Source organism: Candoia aspera, chromosome 6 (assembly GCF_035149785.1).
Source record: "Candoia aspera isolate rCanAsp1 chromosome 6, rCanAsp1.hap2, whole genome shotgun sequence".
NCBI classification, from domain to species: Eukaryota; Metazoa; Chordata; class Lepidosauria; order Squamata; family Boidae; genus Candoia; species Candoia aspera.
Genome location: NC_086158.1, coordinates 48,052,294 through 48,070,518, shown reverse-complemented (window position 1 = coordinate 48,070,518; position 18,225 = coordinate 48,052,294). Strand labels below are relative to the sequence as shown.

The 18,225-nt window shown below is 39.1% G+C and overlaps 1 protein-coding gene across 6 annotated transcripts in view; it reads left to right on the top strand.

Moving 5' to 3' along the window:
* Positions 1-18,225, top strand: part of BTRC (beta-transducin repeat containing E3 ubiquitin protein ligase) — a 180,081-nt gene that overhangs the window by 95,203 nt on the left and 66,653 nt on the right. For all 6 annotated transcript variants that reach the window (XM_063307064.1, XM_063307066.1, XM_063307062.1 and 3 more), the window contains one exon: positions 10,455-10,541. In XM_063307064.1, the coding sequence (XP_063163134.1) occupies positions 10,455-10,541 (87 nt within the window). The remainder of the gene's footprint in view (positions 1-10,454; positions 10,542-18,225) is intronic.

Sequence of the window (18,225 nt, the reverse complement as noted above, 5' to 3'; positions counted from 1 at the left end):
CAGTTTTTGCACTGAAGTGCAGTGCTTCCAGGCAGAATAAAAGTGAGGCAGCCGTTCCTGTCTCCCTGTCACTAAAATGGTGTTCCCTCCTTCTACACCAGTATTTCTCAATCTCAGCAACTTTAAGATGTGTGGACTTCAACTCCCAGAATTCCCTAGCCGGAATGGCTGGCTGGGGAATTCTGGGAGTTTAAGCTCACACATCTTAAAGTTGCTGAGATTGAGAAACGCTATTCTACACCTTCCTGCCAGAGCATTTTTATAAGCCATTTCTTCAGCAATTCTGCATTGTGTTCTCTGGCTCCAATATTCAGAGGTTTTGGACTTAAAAGGCCTCTGATATATTGTGGGAAAAATAGAAAAAACTGCTGAGCCCAACAGGATATTTACAACTTTGGGCAAGAAAAGACAATCTAAAAAATCTCATAAAGTGTGTATATTGAGTGTATATCTTTCAGTGATGGAAAAATCAACATAAGATTGATTTAACCTGACCTTTAACATTAAGAAAAAGTGACCAGGAAGGTTTTTTAAGTGTTCATAATGTATTTGTGCTTCCTGCCTCCCGCTCCCATTAATAGTCAGTGTCCTCTTGAGTTTTTTTCCTTTACACTTGAAGTGTTAACCTAGGCTGCTGCCAAAGGTATTATCCTGCAACATAAAGCCCACTTGCGTTGCTTTTCTACTTTAATACTAATCATGTCTGTCAGATGTGCTGCCTTTCTGCGTTCCGCTGTAAGGGAGTAAATGTCTAGCATTGCCTATTCTTCTGACCTTTTGTTTCTGTGTCCACTTACAGCCTACTGAATGTGCATAGTGATAAATAAAGCTGTGAACAGGACTCTCAACTCTTTGAAAACAGCATGCTGCCATCTCCCTAGTTATATTTCTTTAAGTGTTTACGTGTATGCTGAATTCTTTTCTCTTGTGTGGCTGGAACCCTGGGGCCTCAGTGCCATGAGAGAGGCCAAGAAGCTAACAAAGTATCTGTCCGCTTGTTAGCTTGTTCCATTCTTAAAAAAAAACAAAGCAAAAATCACACACCACAAGATGAAACCCATCTGGCTTAAGGCATTACATTTTCCTCCCCCATGCACCTCTATAGATGAAGAGTTTCACCTGCAGTGAGGGTTTCCATTGATTAGGGAGGGTGCAGTAATTCAACTCTAGCCATCCACTTCAGTGATACTTTGCTGTCTTTAAAGGTGCTGACCCATTGAGTTAAACTGTCAAGAGGAGGATAAAAAAGGAGCTCCGTCCCAGGAGGTAACAGCTGCCAGGTTTTCAACACCTTGTGCACTGCTGGAGAAATGTCACCAATTGTAAATGGGAAGAAAAATGACTGCCTTAGTTGCCATCTTCCCTTTTAATGACTAGGCTTATAAAATGAGCAATTTAAACATTTGAAGATCACAAAACTTAAGGCAGGTCAGCAATGGAAGATAGGAAATCCAAAAAATTGTAAGTGGGTTATATAGATATATCCAAGACATGGGGCATGGAAGGAACAGACAGCCTATACATTAAGGTGCTATTTGAAACAGGTATATATGTAAAAGTTTGGTACTGGATAATCTGCCAGCATTAGCTAATCTGCTTTAAAAATGGGAGGGGCTTGATTCATAAACCAGTGAACTGAGAAAACATACTGTATTTCTGTTCTTTGAGGACAGTGAGTTTTCAGGTTGCTACCAGATGGCTAAATACCATAACATTTCTCTTTTGTTTGACTGTTCTTGCTGTTATTTCAGATTTTGTTTTACAAGCAATTCATTTCTCCTTGCTTTTGTCAATTCTGCTTTATTGAGTAACTTCCAGGATTGGGTAGGTTAAAATGGGAACAGATAGTATCATTGCCCTTTAAAAAAATGTGGAGGGGGGTCTTTCTTGTTTCTTTCACATTAGTTACTTTAACTGTAGTGTATAATTAGAAGGCTCATCTCGTCAAGAGAACTTCGTTACAGAAATTGCTCAGAAGAAAATCATGTCTATCTACTTTGGCTGTGTACCGAGACAACTCTTCCCTCTAGTGGTAAAATTAGGGACTATTGGCTCCACAGCAAGAAAGATCTAATTGCAGTATTGCAACAGAGCTATGGGAATTTCTGAAAAGGGTTTTGATTTATCTAGTTTATATTGTGTCTTGCCAAATGTTTCTGTCTTCCTCCTTTATGACTTATCTTTTTTAAGATGGTGATCAGGTGAAGTTGAATATTGATGGTAGGCAAAGAGAAGATGGTGTTTTAATAGTTTTTCCAGTCAGTGGGTAGAAAGGTTTGTTTGAAGTAGATGGTGGAATGTTTGCAGTGGCTATGGTACTGGAATGTGAGCGGAGTGTAACAGCATGCTGTGGAGAAGTGTTGGGATAGCCTTCCAGCAGTGAGGAAATGGACCCTCAAGTAGGACATCTGTCCATGGTTGACACTCTTATATTGTGTCAGTGAGGCGGTCCACCATTTTAAGCAGTGCAGCAAGCTCAGAGGAGCTGTGGTAGCAGGAAGGCTGGCATTTGAAGCTTGCTGGTCTTCAGCAGGAAGATACAGTTTCAGGCACTGTGATGAGCACTCAAGGTAGCAGGAGTGGGTTCCTGCAAAGGTACTAGTGTTAAACCCATCCAAGCTCCAACTGAGCAACTCTGATTGAGTTACTTAGGCATATCCTTGTCCTGTTATCTGAGAAGTGTTTGATTCTGTGACTCCTGAGGAAGTGGACAGGATCCTCAAGACTACTAACTCTGGACTGGGAGACCATTGCACAGTCAAGCATGCCTTAGTCATCTTGTAAGTGGATTATTGAAATATGGTATACATGGTGCTATCCTTGAAGACCACTCTGGAGCTACAGCTGGTCCAAAATGCAGCGGTGCAAGCAATTATGCTTTTAATCTAATGAAAGCAGTCATATAAATTCTTAAATTATGGGCATAACTTGATATGCCTGTGCAAGTTCCCCATTCAAGGTGCTGGTTTTCATCTACAAAGTCCTTCATGGGATACAGCCTGCTTATCTGAAATACTGCTTTTCTCCCATTCTTTTGGTCTAAGACCTGACAGATTGGGCTCACTTCACACCCTGTCTCTTAAGCAATGCCATCTGATGGGGTCTAGAAAGTAGGCCTTCCTTGTTGCAGTGCTGCCCTCCAGCATTGTCCTGGAGGTTTGAACAGCCCTGACACTACTGTCCTTTAATCAAGTCTGGAATACCTGGCTTTTCCCCCAGGCCCTGAGATATTTTGAGGTCTGTGTCTACCAGGATTGAGCTATATTGGGTTTTTCATTGCTCATGTCTGTTCACTCTCTTATGATTATTTATTCATTTATTCAGTGTCGCCAAGCATTCCTGTTAAGGTATGTGGTCTTAGAAATTTGAATTATAAATAAATAATTATTCTGGACTATGGAAATAGGAGATTTAGCCACAGATTTCAAGACATTAATCGCATGTTGGAATCTGGGTAATGCTGTACAACTCAACTTAATTTTTATTTTCATTTTTAATTACATAGTTATAAATATGTTTTTAAATTTACAAGCATTTAATACTTTTGGAAGTACCTTATTAGAAATAAATACATATATTTTTAAAAAATCGTGCAAAAAGTATTAAAGACAACTAATGGAGGCCTCCTAAGGCCCTATAATTGAGATGAAAGCAGTATTTCTGAATCTGTAGGAGTGATTTACCTATAACTTCTCAAATCTGCTGAATTCTTCAGAGTCTAATAACTTTTTTTTTTTTACCATCTGGCAGTTGTTTTGCTACAAAATATTTTTTGTGCAGCAAAAAAAATTTAACAATCATGTCTCTAGAAAAAGCAGGTTGCGGGTGTGCTGTTAGATTTTAGAGGTTTTTTTAATTACAATATTTCTCTGATAAATCATGTACTTATTAATTGGTAGAAAAAACATTCTTATTGAACCCTTAGGTTGCCACACCTGACAAAAATGGGGTTTTACTCACAGATGGTGATCTTTTGGATGAATTGCTTGGGAAATTGCATTTTCTTTAGACCATACAATTGCAAAAGGCTTCAATTGGTTTAAATGAGAAGCTTGAAATGTCTGAGATTCAAAGGCTATTTTCTCTGACAATTAGCCTTACTTCACAGTGGTATTAATAGAATCTAACATAAGGGCTGTTTTACACATCACATAGCTTGTAATAACCTATGGTTATGTACAATAAAATTGACAGACTGATACGTAGTGATATCAGTGTAACTTGGTCAGTACATACACATTAAGAAAAGCTTTGTAATCACTTCTGATTCTCTGAACATCCCTGTTTGTCACATTGATATTAACATCTAGAAATGTATATCTAAGTTAAGTAGCTAATGAGAGCTTAAGAATGCTTGTCAATCAAAAAGTAGTAAAGTGAAAACTGACTATAATTTAAAATGTTTTCCTCTTGAAAAATGAGATTCTTTTAGTGTAAAAAAAGAAAGATATGGCTGCATAGAAAATATTGGCCATTTTAAGAATACCTATAGAAACTCAAACTATAGTAAAACAAATAAACTTCGTAATATTTTCTGTATTTCTTAATCTATCTTTCCTTTTTTGTTTACTGTTTAAGTCCATATCACAATATTCTGAATTGATACATTTGTTTTAACAACCCACCACCCATAAATTGTGAACATTCATATAAGTCTTCCAAGATCTGTAATTTTGACAGCTAGTATAGAGTTTATTCTTTTTTTCTTTGCTGTGTACTAGTAAAGGTGGCAGTTTGGAAACAGATTAAGCTTTGTATCTCCTAGTCACTCTCATTGTATTCCTGCTCTTGACATGATTTGAAGCAGCTGTATGTTTTGTTGATATTCTTTTCCATTAGTGTGTGTTTTGCTATAGGCTGCTTAACACTCATCTCAAACAGCCTTTGCAAGGTTAAAGGAATGCAGCTTGGTAACAAGTTTGTGTCATTTTAAATATATACCTCCTAGTAAATAAGGAGGAGTCTAACAATCAATCCCTTTTAGTGTGTTATATGTTTTGCCTGACAACTAAACCCCCTATTGATTAGCCATTACTTTGTTAGATAATCCTGTGTCATTGAAGCCACTGTAAAAATTAAACTCTTTAAAATGTTTTACCCTAGCAGCAGTGTGAAATTGAAAACTTGTCCAGAATTATAGCAAGCTTTCACCAAAAGGGTAGTTTTCAACAAACTGGTTTATGCTTGCATTCTTTATATGCAGTATAAAACTGTATTAAAGCACTCTAATGCAAAGCTATCTGCCTCTGGCACAAAATCAGGCAACCATTTCAAATACTGTTTCTCATGGTCCAGAAATGGCTTCTCTTGGTGATTGGGGAGGAGGTACTTGGATAGTTCAGTTTCTGAGCCCAAAGAATCAGAAAGCATTGTATAGTAAAAATATGGAATTTAGACTTCTGTAGAATGGTCACGGCTGCGGCCAACTTTTATGAATTCCACAGCTGGTAAGTTAGAATATTGACTTTTTTGAGGATTGTGGTTACTATATGAATTATCATTCATACGTATTACTCAGTTAAGGATTGTTCTTGATTAATTGAGTAGCAGTTCATGTAAATGTCTTACCATTTAAAAAAAAAGTACAGTTAAGCACAGTTTTAGGAGAGGGGTTCTTACCTTTTATGTAAATAGAATTTTCTGTCTTAGCTGATGCTTGTTCAAAAAAAATTTTTTTTTCTTTCAAAGCCATTGTCCATGTGCAGGATTAATTCACCCATTTAAGTCTTCTAATCTGATCATTTGAGACTTCTTTAACTGGTTACTTTCACTGTATTTCCCCATTGAGGAAGAGACTAGCTACATTGCAGTGGGACAGCACATGATTTGAATGTTGAATGTCCTAATTTATTTCCATTTAAAAGAAGGCAACAAATCCCTCTGCTTAATAATCTGTGACATCCGCTACAGTCTACCATATTGGAGTAGATGGACAAATTGTATGGTCTGATAGAAGACAGCTTCCATATGTTGTTAAATGTTCAGTCAAGACTATGCATGTTGTATAGAGAATTTGGTGCATAATTAGTTTTCATGTAAAATTTAGTTCAGAATCTTTTCCTTATGGAACAAGGTTTAAAAATAGGCAGTGGTTTATTTGAGTATCAGAAATCAAACTAAACAATTATCCTTATTCAGATTCATTTTGTCTGCAAAATTATATTCTATTACTTTATTCTATATGACAAAAATGTTCAAGTTAACCAATATTTGTTTTCCAATATGTGTATATTGCCACAATACAAGATCTCTAGGTCATTAACAAAACCAAGTCAGAAACCTTTAAAGCCATCAAAGACATATCACAGTAATCATAAAACAAACATTCCACATTAAGGTAGCAAAATAGTGCACTGCTGACCGAGTGACATGGGCAATGCAGATGTTAGTTTCCAGAGTCTTGGCCAGCCATGTTTTAGCAGCTTTCCAGAAAACAACAAAGGCAGAGGAGAAACAGATCTTGGGAGGGAGAAAATTCCAGAGGGTCAGGGTAGCAATAAAAGAAATACTGCTCCTGGGGCTTTCTCCCTTATCTTCTGAGCCAAGGATAGATGTGTATTCCCCTCCAGACCAGAGCAACAGACTGTCCAGAGGTAACATGAAGGAGACAGTCCCACAGATATCCTGGGCTCATGCACTTTGAATTGTACTGAAAAAGAACTTACAAGAAGCCTGTGCAGTAGAGTTGAAGCACTGTAATATAGTATGTCTTATTCTTAATTCTCACAGGCAGTCAATTGATTGTCAGTAACCTCAAAAGCTACTGAGTGAGCTACCAAGAAAATGAGAGCTGCTTTCCTGCCATCCAGATCCCAGCAGAGTCATCCACAAGAATCACCAGTGTAGTTTCTGTCCTGTACCCAAATCTGAATCCATACTGGAAAGGATTTTGGTAATCTAGATCCCTTGTAGGGCAAGATGGATGGATGATATTCTAGAGGTGACGGACTCGTCCCTGGGGGAGCTGGGGATGTTGACGACCGACAGGAAGCTCTGGCGTGGGCTGGTCCATGAAGTCACGAAGAGTCGGAAGCGACTAAACGAATAAACAACAACAAGATCCCTTGTAATTGGAGTTCTACCACCTTCTCTAAAAACTCCTTAAGAACAGAAAATTGGAGACTGGGAGGAGGTTGTCTAACACAGTGACATCAAAAGTTGGCTTCTTTAAGAGAGGGTGCATCACTGCCTCCTTTATGATACTGAGTACCATTACCTCCCTTAAATTGGCATTTACAGTCTCCCAAACAGATCACCACCCCTTAGAAGCCGGGAGGGGCAGGGATCCAGCTCAAAGGTAAGAGAGTTTGTGCTGCTGAGGATGCATGCTGAAGGAAAAAATAGTGAATCAAATGAAACCCCAAAATTAAAACATTATTTTAAAATTGTGTGTGCATGTGCCTTTGAGTGAGTGTTGACTCCTGGCGATTGCCTGGACAAGACCCTGCAGTTTTCTTGGCAAGATTTCAGAAGTTTTTTGCCATTGCCTCCTTCCTAGGGTGGAGAGAGACTGACTGGCCCAAGGTTACCCAGCTGGCTTCTTGCCTAAGGCTTGAACTCATGGCCTCCAGGTTTCTAGCCTGATGCCTTAACCACTATACCAAACTGGCTCTTTAAAATATAGCAGATAAAAATATCCCTACAGAATTAAATAGAAATGACAGTCCATATTGTGATTTAAATCTCCCCAATAGCAAACCCACTAATTGAATATTCTTGGTTCTTTGCCCCTCATCAAGGAAACTATTTAGTCCTAATGGACACAAAGAAAATGTTGGTCTAGTGCAAGGGTAGACTATTCATTTTCTTCTTTGAAATACAGACTTCCTCATTAACACTCCATTCTATCTTTTGTGAACAAATCCAAGGCAGTGTCAGAAAATGCAGCATTGTCCACATGGCAAACAGAGTTTTAGGTTTCTCAAGCCATTGTGGTAACACCCTAAATCAAGAAAGCAATTGTTCAAGCCTCTCAAGGATCATTGACAATAAGAAGCAGAAATGGTTTGTGTGACAATCCTTTTCATTGTTCAAAAGGAAATAGGAAGAAATTAAGCCCATTGTGGGATGCCTTTCTATGAGCTGTGCATTTAGTTTCTTACTTTCTGATGTTCAGCAATCAGATTCTCTTTGTAGCTGCTGGGGTTTGCTGCTTTGAATGAGGGCTGTTTTTTTCTTTATTTTGTTTTTCCTTATATATGTGATAATAGATTTTGTTTTTCTGTAACTGTCTTAACATTTTTAAATGAAAAGTTGTGTACAAACTGAGTAAATAATAGGGGGAGGGGTTGTAAAAAAAAGCATCTTAATGAAAATAGAGGATGTCCTCTTCCATCTTTATCTGCATTGACATTGAACATTGAAGATGCATGTGTGTTGGTTAATGTTTGTGCCTCTGCACAAACACAATAAAACAAATACTAGGCCTGGGTATTTCTTTAAACCCCCACTTAGAGAAGCTCCTAAAATGTATCGTCACTACCCATTCTGTCGAAACAGTTGTCCAAGCAAGTACAGCGGCGTTCCAAAAAGACATATCTCCTTTTTAAGTACCTAAATAATTTGTTTTTTTAAAGCCAAGATAAGAGCAGACTAAGAAACCTTGTTTTAACTCTAGTTACCTTCTGCTTCATCAATGAACTACTCAGTTGTTCATATCCTGACCATATAGACTGTATGAACACATTTTGTGTTTCTATATTTTGAGTCAGTTCCATAATCTTAGAATACCTCAATAATTAAAACACCAGGCCTGTATCATGTGCAGTGCCATGTCCTTGTTAAGTATATGAAAGTAGGAATATAGGTAGTCCTCATTTAATGACCACTTGTTCAGCGACCGTTCGAAGTTACGACTCTGAACGAGGGGGACTTACCATCAGTTCTTGTAGTTGTGGCTGTGGCAGCGTCCCCACAGTCACCTGATTGTGATTTGGGTGCTTGGCAACTGCCTCGCAGTTACAATATTGCAGCATTCTGCTGTCATGTGATCGCCATTTGTGACCTTCACTGCAGGCTTAGACAAGCAAAGTCAATAGGGAAGCCAGCAGGAGGTCGCAAATGACAATCACATGACTGCAGGATGCTGCAACTACTTGGGATTCGCCTAATGGTGGCAACTGGAACTGCCATCGTAAGTTGGCACGATCACATGGCATCTCACTTTACAATTGCGCTGCTTAGCAATTGAGTTCTTGGTCCCAATTACCGTTGGTAAGCAAGGACTGCCTGTAGTAAGTAGAAGCATATTTTGGCATCAGAGTGAGCTCCCGTTGCTAGTCCCAGCTCCTGCTCACCTAGCAGTTCGAAAACATGCAAATGTGAGTAGATCAATAGGTACCGCTTCGGCGGGAAGGTAATGGCGTTCTGTGTCGTCATGCTGGCCACATGACCCGGAAGTGTCTACGGACAACGCCGGCTCTAACGGCTTAGAAACGGAGATGAGCACCACCCCCTAGAGTCGGACACGACTGGACTTAACGTCAAGGGAAACCTTTACCTTTACCTATCTTTAAGATAAAAGAGCAGTGCTTTTGCAGTAGATTCCCTCTCTCATATACACACTTGTTAGGAACCCCTAGATCTGCAGGAGGTTAATGGATTCTTGATAACAAGGGTATATGTGGGAAGGGGGAAGGGAGGAGTACACTACATGGGTACAATTAATCTAACGTATTCAAATTAGCCTAGACCTCAATATGTGTCATTCGTCTGATCATGTCAAATGTTCCTTTACATAAATTTACAATACGTATTTTCTATTTATTATTATCTCAAGAAAATAGAGGATTGATGAACACAAAATTTGTGTTTGTTTATTTGGCTTATATCCTGACTTTCCTTTAGGAAGTCAATGTCCTAACAGCCAGGAACCATGCTGAGACAAGGAATAGGTCTCTAGTGTTTTATTACTGCTACATAACAGAAAATCCTAACAAACTGAAGAAGCGTGGGAAAAACCCAGACATATAAACTCCAAAGGCTAAGGCGGGCCCGATCTGTGTCTCTTTGAATGGATACCTAATTCCTCAGTACTACGCATGCGCTTTACAGCCTGGATGGAAGCCCCCTGCTCGCCATCCTTACTCATGACAGTCAAGGTGATATACATTCGATTCTCCCCCCCCCCCAGTTTTTCCACAACAGTTGAGAGACCATGGCCCAGTATTATCCAGTGATCTTTCATATCTGAGAATTGATCTGAACCTTGTTTAGCACCTTAACCACTATTCCAGTTAAATTCCTTAATCACTACATCGCATTGGCTTTCGAAAAGTGTTATTTTAGAGGTACTTTGTGCTTTTCTTCTGAGTTTTTAACTAAGAAACAACATTTGCAAACAATATTTTCATGATACTTTATTGTAAGGCCCTTTAAGGAATACAGATTTTTAAAGAAAGCTGTACTTACTATGTTGTACCATTATTTTTATCACCTTTTCCCCATCTTCACAGGCCTATAACAGCTGTGCCAGACTTTGCTTAAGCCAAGACACAGTCTGCTTAGGTACTACAATGAAGACTGAAAACTGTGTAGCCAAAGTAAGTAAAACTATGAACTTTTATCCTTGTGTTATCTCAGTACATGATAAAATCTATTAATGGCAAGCTCTTTTAATTGTTCATGTGGAATAAAATGTAAAAACGTGTGAGCATATAAAAATTAACCTAATTGAACTCTTAGGGACATATAGCACCCTACCTATAATCTCTTGGCTTTGATGCACTTTTTTAGCATTAGTCCTAAGAATGCTGCCCCCTCCCTTTCAAATAGCTGAAAAATAAAGAGATTAAAAGCCAAAATGTATTTAAAATATTTTGTAGGCCAGTTTAACAGAATATATCCTAGATTTTCAACTTGATAAATTTTAGCTTGGGCCATATATTTTTTTTACATGTTGGTCTGATGTATTTTTCTCCTACCTTCTGGTGAAGAAACTATTCGTGTTTGATTTAAACAGGTAACCCAATAATCTAAATGCCTCTATCATCCTATATTTCCTAAGCAAAGTTTGTATAGAAGTCTAAATGGTGAGCATGTGATACTCTCATACCCCCTCTGCTGGCCACCATAATATAATAAAAACTCAGATTTACTTGTTCCCTTCCCTTTGGAGACTTCCCGTAACAGGATAGAGGGAAAATTAGAACAACTCTCTGATTTTAAAATTGCCTTATAATGGCAAATTGGTAATGTTCCTTTTCATATTTCCACTTCAGAAGAAGCATTCTAGACAAAATGTGTATCCTGTCTTAGCTTTCCCTGCAACCAAATAAAACTGTTGTAAAACAAGAACAATGTCTGAGGAATTGTGAATGACTGGAATGCGGGTGCATGTTTCCCCTTGCTTAAGCTTCATGTTTCCATTAGAAGGAAGTTCAGGGTAGCCCTGCAAGACTCATTGCATATAGCTGTCAGCGTTTATAGTCTCTCCCCACCCCTTCCAAGCCACAAGGTAAGTGCTGATAGGAAAATTATCACCTTCTTCCTACTCCTTATCAAATAGAATTTATTTTTGAAATGTACATCTTCCACAATGTGCATGTTAAATCTGTATAAACGTTATAGCCAAGATCCCTTAAACTTAACTGGAAAAGGTAGTCCTTGTTATCAGCAGCCTCATTATCCGTAGTTTCACTTATCTATGGTTGATAATTACATGATCAGGCTCTATATGAGCATTAGAGAAATGATTCTATATTTTACAAATGGAGATTCTTTCTTGTAATTATCACTGCATTACCCTCTGTTTGAAAATTCCCTCTAAATATTTGGTTTGCAGTTTTCACCCTGGGAACATGAGAATGGTGGACAATATGCAGTTCGTTCAGCAGTAGGCTTTTCTATTCAGAGCTCATTGGTTTGACCAGAACTTACATATGGCAGGTAGAGAAACATGAGGGAAAGGCACTTGCTAAAAATTATTTGCAGTACCTATGAAGGTGTGCTTATAGAAATTAGACCTCTGTTTATTCTCCCTAGGGTCTTTGTGAACATCTATGAGATGTTCAGCCAATAATAACAAAAAATAATGAATGTTCAGAGGAAGCTGTTCTCTTTTATTTTCCTGAATATTACCTTGCTTTTCTATGGGATCATCCATACAGCTTGCGTGCCACACTGTAAAAACACCCCACTTACCATTCACTGAGGAACTGTCCTCACAATGAAGCCACAGTCCCTTCACCAGCCAATTGCTGAGACAGGCTGAAGTTGACAGAGGTGTTCCAATAGGAACCTTGAATTTTCCATTCTGTATTAACAGAAGACTTCCCATGCAGACATTGTAGGTTGCATGGAGGAGGAGCTTTTGGAAATCAGTCCAATTGGCCTGCTTCAGGAAAACCCCCTCTTGTCTTGCTGCTGGATATTTACAGCCAATTTGGTTGGCTGCCAAAGGGACTGGACATTTCATTGGGGAAGTCTATTATTTCTTTTCTTCCCCCTCCTCCTCCTCCTCCTGTCATGGGAATATTAACCTCACGGAAGGCCCAGAAGACCAGGTACACTTTGATGGACATAGAGGTGGCTGTGCTCCTGCCACAGTAACTGTAACCTTTCTTTTTTAACTGGAAATGGGGAAACCTACCAGCCCTAGGTTTGTGTGTCATCGCTTTAAGAAGGGCTTGAAGAAGAGCAAACCTCAGCAAGTGAATTCAGTGGAGGACTTTCCATTTGGAGGGAGGGAGGGAGCTACCTGGCCAGCTGGATCTGCTCCAGCAGTACTGCCAGCTTTCCAAGGATACAGTTTATAATAAACACCTTTAGTTATCTTGTGTGGGTTTTAATAGAATAAAATAGGATGAAAAAGTATTGGAGTACTTATGTGGCAGAGCTTGAAAGCACAGAATATTTCTTTTTTTAAGTTTTCATCAAGGGAACATCAACGTTCTATGATTTCAAGTCCTTATAAGAAGAAAGCAGTTCACCACCCCAAGCTTCCACTTTTTTTTTTTTTGCCATTATCAAGCTGTGAATATGACAGATGCAATTCTGAACCTTCCCCACCACACGTTTGGGACAGTGGTTGCTCATTGGTTTTCCCACCAGTAAATGTCACTGCTAGGAGAGGAAAGGACTTCCAGAAACCCACCAGTCACTGTCCTGAAACTATCCTACATTATATTTTCTGAGGGCAGCACCACTACCAGTCTCAGTGCTGATATGTGGTGAAAGGTAAGTAACGGGGACAGTCATATTTATATTTACAGTATATCTGCAAACTTAGAAAGCACATTAACATGGCTGTGTAATTGAGCCCTTTGACACAGAAATTCAAAACTGGCCTAGAGAAATGAATTTAATTAACTTTAAATATGTGTTGCAATACAGGTAGTCCTCGGTTAATGGCAGTAACTGGGAGTGGAATTTCCATCGCTAAGTGATACAGTTGTAAAGTGCAATGTTACATGAGTGCATCAATTAGCAGCAGCAATCCTGGCACTCCCCATTGCTGTCATTAAGCAAGGATCATGGGTCATTAAGCAAAGACTTCCTCACAATTTCCTGTCAGCTTCCAACAAGCAAAGTCAGTGGTGAAGCCGGCAGGAAGTCCCAGGTGGCTCACAAGCAGGCTGGCAGGCAGGTAAGTGACTGCAGCCAGGTGCAGGAGGGTATGTGAGGGGCCAATGCACTACAGTGTGAGTGTGGCAGGGCTTGGGGTGGCTACTGCAGGGTGCGCAAGGAGCCAGCGTGGCACAAGTGTGGCGGGGCCTGGGGTGGCTGCTGCAGCATGCAAGAGGGTGTGCAAGGGGGAAGCCAGCAGGGAAGGTTGCAGATGGTGATCACATGACTGAGGGACACCGCAGCCGTTGTAAGTGTGAGCCGATTGCCAACCCCCCTGATCAATCACGTTACCGGGGGGTGCTGGAAGAGCCAGAACTTCGAGGACCGATTGTAAGTACCACTCGTTCAGCACCATTGTAACTTCGAATGGTTGTTGAACAAGTGGTCATTAACCGAGAACTACCTGTATGAAGATTGTAATGTTGTATAAGGAAGAACTAAATGGCTATGTACCCGGTAAGAGCTCACAAACACAAACTACCATATCTTGTGAAAGCTATGTAAATTTCAGATGGGTTTTAAGCTGGTTTCTAATAATTGACATGCACCTATAAATTGCTGAAAGTTTTCCAGCATATTAGGAGCATAGATCACCATCAGATACAGAATGGTACATCTACGTAGGCCAGTACATAGGCCAATATATAGACCAGTATTCTAATAAGGCTTGTTGAACTGTTCTCTCATTTCTAGTGATACCGTTGCAGATAGGTGGCCACTTCTAAGATTGGCCCAATATGTTTAGGTGAGACATCCTCACAATTTTTACTTGAGCTCAAGGACAATCAAGGTATTGCTTTAATGAGGCTTATTGAAAGCCAGCCAAGTTAGCAGCTGTTCTCTTATTTTGTAAGCTGTACTTTCTAAGCTAATACTGTATGGGCAATAGAGGGGACTTAACTCTGCAGTATAACAGTGCATAGCTAAAAGTACTTACTAATGTCTTGCCCCTTCCCATTTGGAGGTGCAGAATGTCCCACCCCCCCAAAAAGGATGAAAAGTTCCAAGAAATGAAAGACTTCTCAGGCAGAAAGAACTTTCCTTCCATGGTGGTTAGAATTTCTTTAGGACTGAATTTCTAGAAGCTATTGCTTCCTACTTACTCAGTCATCTGTTCTAATTTGGGAAATGATGCTTTGTTTCAGTGGTATTTCTCATAGTTGTTGTTTCAAAGAGGCTAGGAGATCAAGGGACATCTTAGCATTCCTATTCAGATTCTTTTTGACATATGTGGTAGACTACATGCTCATACCTGCACGTAAGAATCTCTGCAAACCCGATAGTGAGCAGTTAATTGGTTTGGAAATAAAAAGACATGATAAGATAATGTAGAATAGAGTATATTCAAAAATTTTAAAAGTTTGTGAAATGCATTAGTGATCTTGAATCAAGGCCCTTAATTTTGCACATGAGATTTGTTGAGCATCCCTATTAATACTGGGAATCTCCCTGAAGGTATCCTGTCAATACAGTTACAGTGAAAGACCATTTATGCATTGTGACCTTTCTATATTCAGTACTATTTCTCATTGCTTTTTCTATCAGAGTTTAGTAGACTCTGCACTTTACCCACATTAATGTTTTCTTTGTAATGATGGTTGAACACACGGCTAACGCTGCCTTCTAGGAATTGTTGCATTTCTGTTCTGGGGATGCCACATTCTGCCCAGAATTGGTTTTTGAACTGAGGAATTAAAAATCTATGTTTCTTATGCACCTCTCCTCTTGAAAAGAATGTCAATAAATATTTTAGAGTGAAAGCACACATTTGTTAATTGGAAATAAATCTAAGGAAGTAGTAGTATGAAATTTACTTAAATATTCCACATCCATAAGATATAACTAAAATCTTGATCATTTTCAATTTTTCATTATCTTTCTGATGTCAACATCATGAGATTATTCTGTGATAATCTGAAATACTTTTCACTTTCTTAGTCGCTCCTCCCTCCAGCATTTGTCAAAATTATTTGAAAATGGATTGAAGCAAAAATACTCACATTCCTCCTCCCTTTACCCAAGTCGCATTTTCCAGATTTTGATAGAAGACGTGTTTTATTTATTTCCAAAATTATATCCACAGGAAACAAGCTGTTAAAATTCAGATTATGCTGAATCAAAATGGTGCTGGTGTGAGAAGCAGCGTGCTGTTTTATGAGCATGGAGTCCCTTTTCTCATAACTGATTGATAGTAAATATTTTCCTGAAGAGTTATTGCCAGCTATGAACAGTGCAACTGTTTCACTGGTGTGTTTTTTTTCCTTCCTACTTGCTATACCAGCCATTGTCTGTAATTAAGATCTACAATTCACAATGCAGACGTTTGCACTTCCTCTGGGTCTGAGCTATTTATAAGGTATTTCAGCTGTTCAGAGTAACTTTTGAGTGTTAAACTACATATTAACAGGCATTTTTAGTCTCTGTTATACCCACACAGGATATCATATGCCTTTATTTCTATTCTGGAAGCTACTTTGTATGTTGGATTCATCGTGCATTAAATAATGGTATATGTTTTTATCTCCACAAATCATGATGCCTTTGCAAGTCACTTTTTAGACAAGGCTGTTTTAAATTCAGGGCCTGACAGTTACTGTACAGTCAGTAACATTTGCACTGAATTAACAAATGAGGAATCAAAAGGATGAGCCTAAATTTTCCAATTTGTATGACTACATAAAAATCGTAGGGATTCAGTATCCTCTGCTGGTGAAATACTTTGATATAATTACTTTTCTTCTGTGTAAGTATAGAAGTGTAAAGAGTCTTGTGTTTCCTGCATATGTTTGAGAAACAAACATAATGGAAAATATGATCCTTCTGCATGTTTCAGTAGTAGCATGTCGTTGTTGTCTTAAGACCATTGATCTGTACAATCTGGATTTAAATTTCACTTGAGCAGTGGAATCACTAAATAGTAGCAGATGTGTTGTTAAAAGTTTTTTTTAGTTTTCCCATCTATGGAGTGAGAAGAAAATGGCACACTTCATAGAAATGTAACAAATATTATCTTATTAGATGTAATGGAATCAAATTGAAACTAGGAGTGACCTTTTTGGATAACAGCCGGTATGTTGAAGGAGCAACACCAGAACAATACCAGACCTAGGTAATAAAGCAAAATAATTTTATACCTACTCTTTTCTGGTTTTGCTTAACTATTTTGGCTAAACTAAAAATTAATTTACATCCATTTGGGTCAGCACAGAGAAGCTCTTGTGTCTTTGTCCCCAGGAGGGGTAATAAAGTGGAGCCACTTCCTCATCAGGCATGTACTGCAGCATTGCCTGCTGATGCATGCCAGATCTCTCTCTCTCTCTCTCTCTCTCTCTCACACACACACACAGACACACACACACACACACACAGACACACACACAGGGATCACGTGACCACTCCAAAAGTCAAACGATCAATTCGCCTCGTTTTGGCTCTGTAGTTAATGCACAAACAGTGCGATCTGCAGGGCTGTAATTGCATTGTTAGGGCCAAGGAACAAGCCTGTGCCTTTTCAGCAGACAGCTGGCAGGGAGAGAGGCATGTTGTTAGGAAAGAGAGAGGCAAGGCAAATAAAATTACTGCTAACGCTCAGAGATCGGCAGGAGTCCTACTTGCCTAATCTTACCGGTGGGAGCAAGCGGCTGTTGTAATCCAATTATAGCAGCATAAGCAATTTGTTAGACACTCCGCATAATGTAACAATTTCCCAATAAACTCTGACTTGTAATAACGTCGGCAAGAGCCCACATAAATCTGCCCGAATGGTGGGGGCTGGAGCATTCGGCTGGGGGCTTGTAATTTGTGCCATCAGCACGTTTCTCTGACTGTGGCATGGTGCACCATTTTCCATGCAAGAATTCTGAAGAGCAAAAGCTGGCTCAAAGGTTCTCTGAAAGGGGGCTAGTGTAAAGAGAAGGGTAATACAGTTCAGAAAATCATACAATCCTTATTTGTCCAGAACAGTGGGAAAATTTGTCCTGGCAAATTACTTTAAAAATTATTTAAAAACCAGCAACAAAAAGATGGAGTACTTTCTTGTTTCCTTAAAATCAGGGAATAATGGTTGACAAGGCAGTTTTCTGTATTCTTGTGAAGGCATTTAAAATATAACAGACTCCTTCATAAGTAAGCCAACAGGCCAAGATGGATCAAGGACATGAATTTGCTAGTTCTTTTCTTTTGTTGCATTAGCTATGCATAGATCTGGAACCACTAACTTTCTCATTAGATTCCACTTTTTAGCTTAGTATTGTGCATCCCTACTGTTCTTCCCAGGCCTCTGAATAGCTAATTGAATTTAGTTATTTGTGTAGCATTCGTCTGCTATGCCTTGTCTGGTCTATCCCTGTAAGGACAGACTGTTAATAAAATTGGTGTGCTTGGCATGTAAGAATTCTTGCTTTGCTTGAGTACCCTATGGAAGTACATCAACCAAGCTCTAGTTTCTGCCATATCATGAGAGATAGCATTTGCTGTTGTACTCTAGTCTCGTCTACTTTCTGAGGATCCTTTTGAATTGTATAGCATGGTATATTCTCTGAAAGAAGGTCCAGGTTGCTCCCATCTTGAACAAGAAATCTTTCATGTGCTCAGACAAAACATTGGACCTTGGGAGCACCTTCAGAGAACATCAAGCATTGTTAATGTTTCTTACGTCTC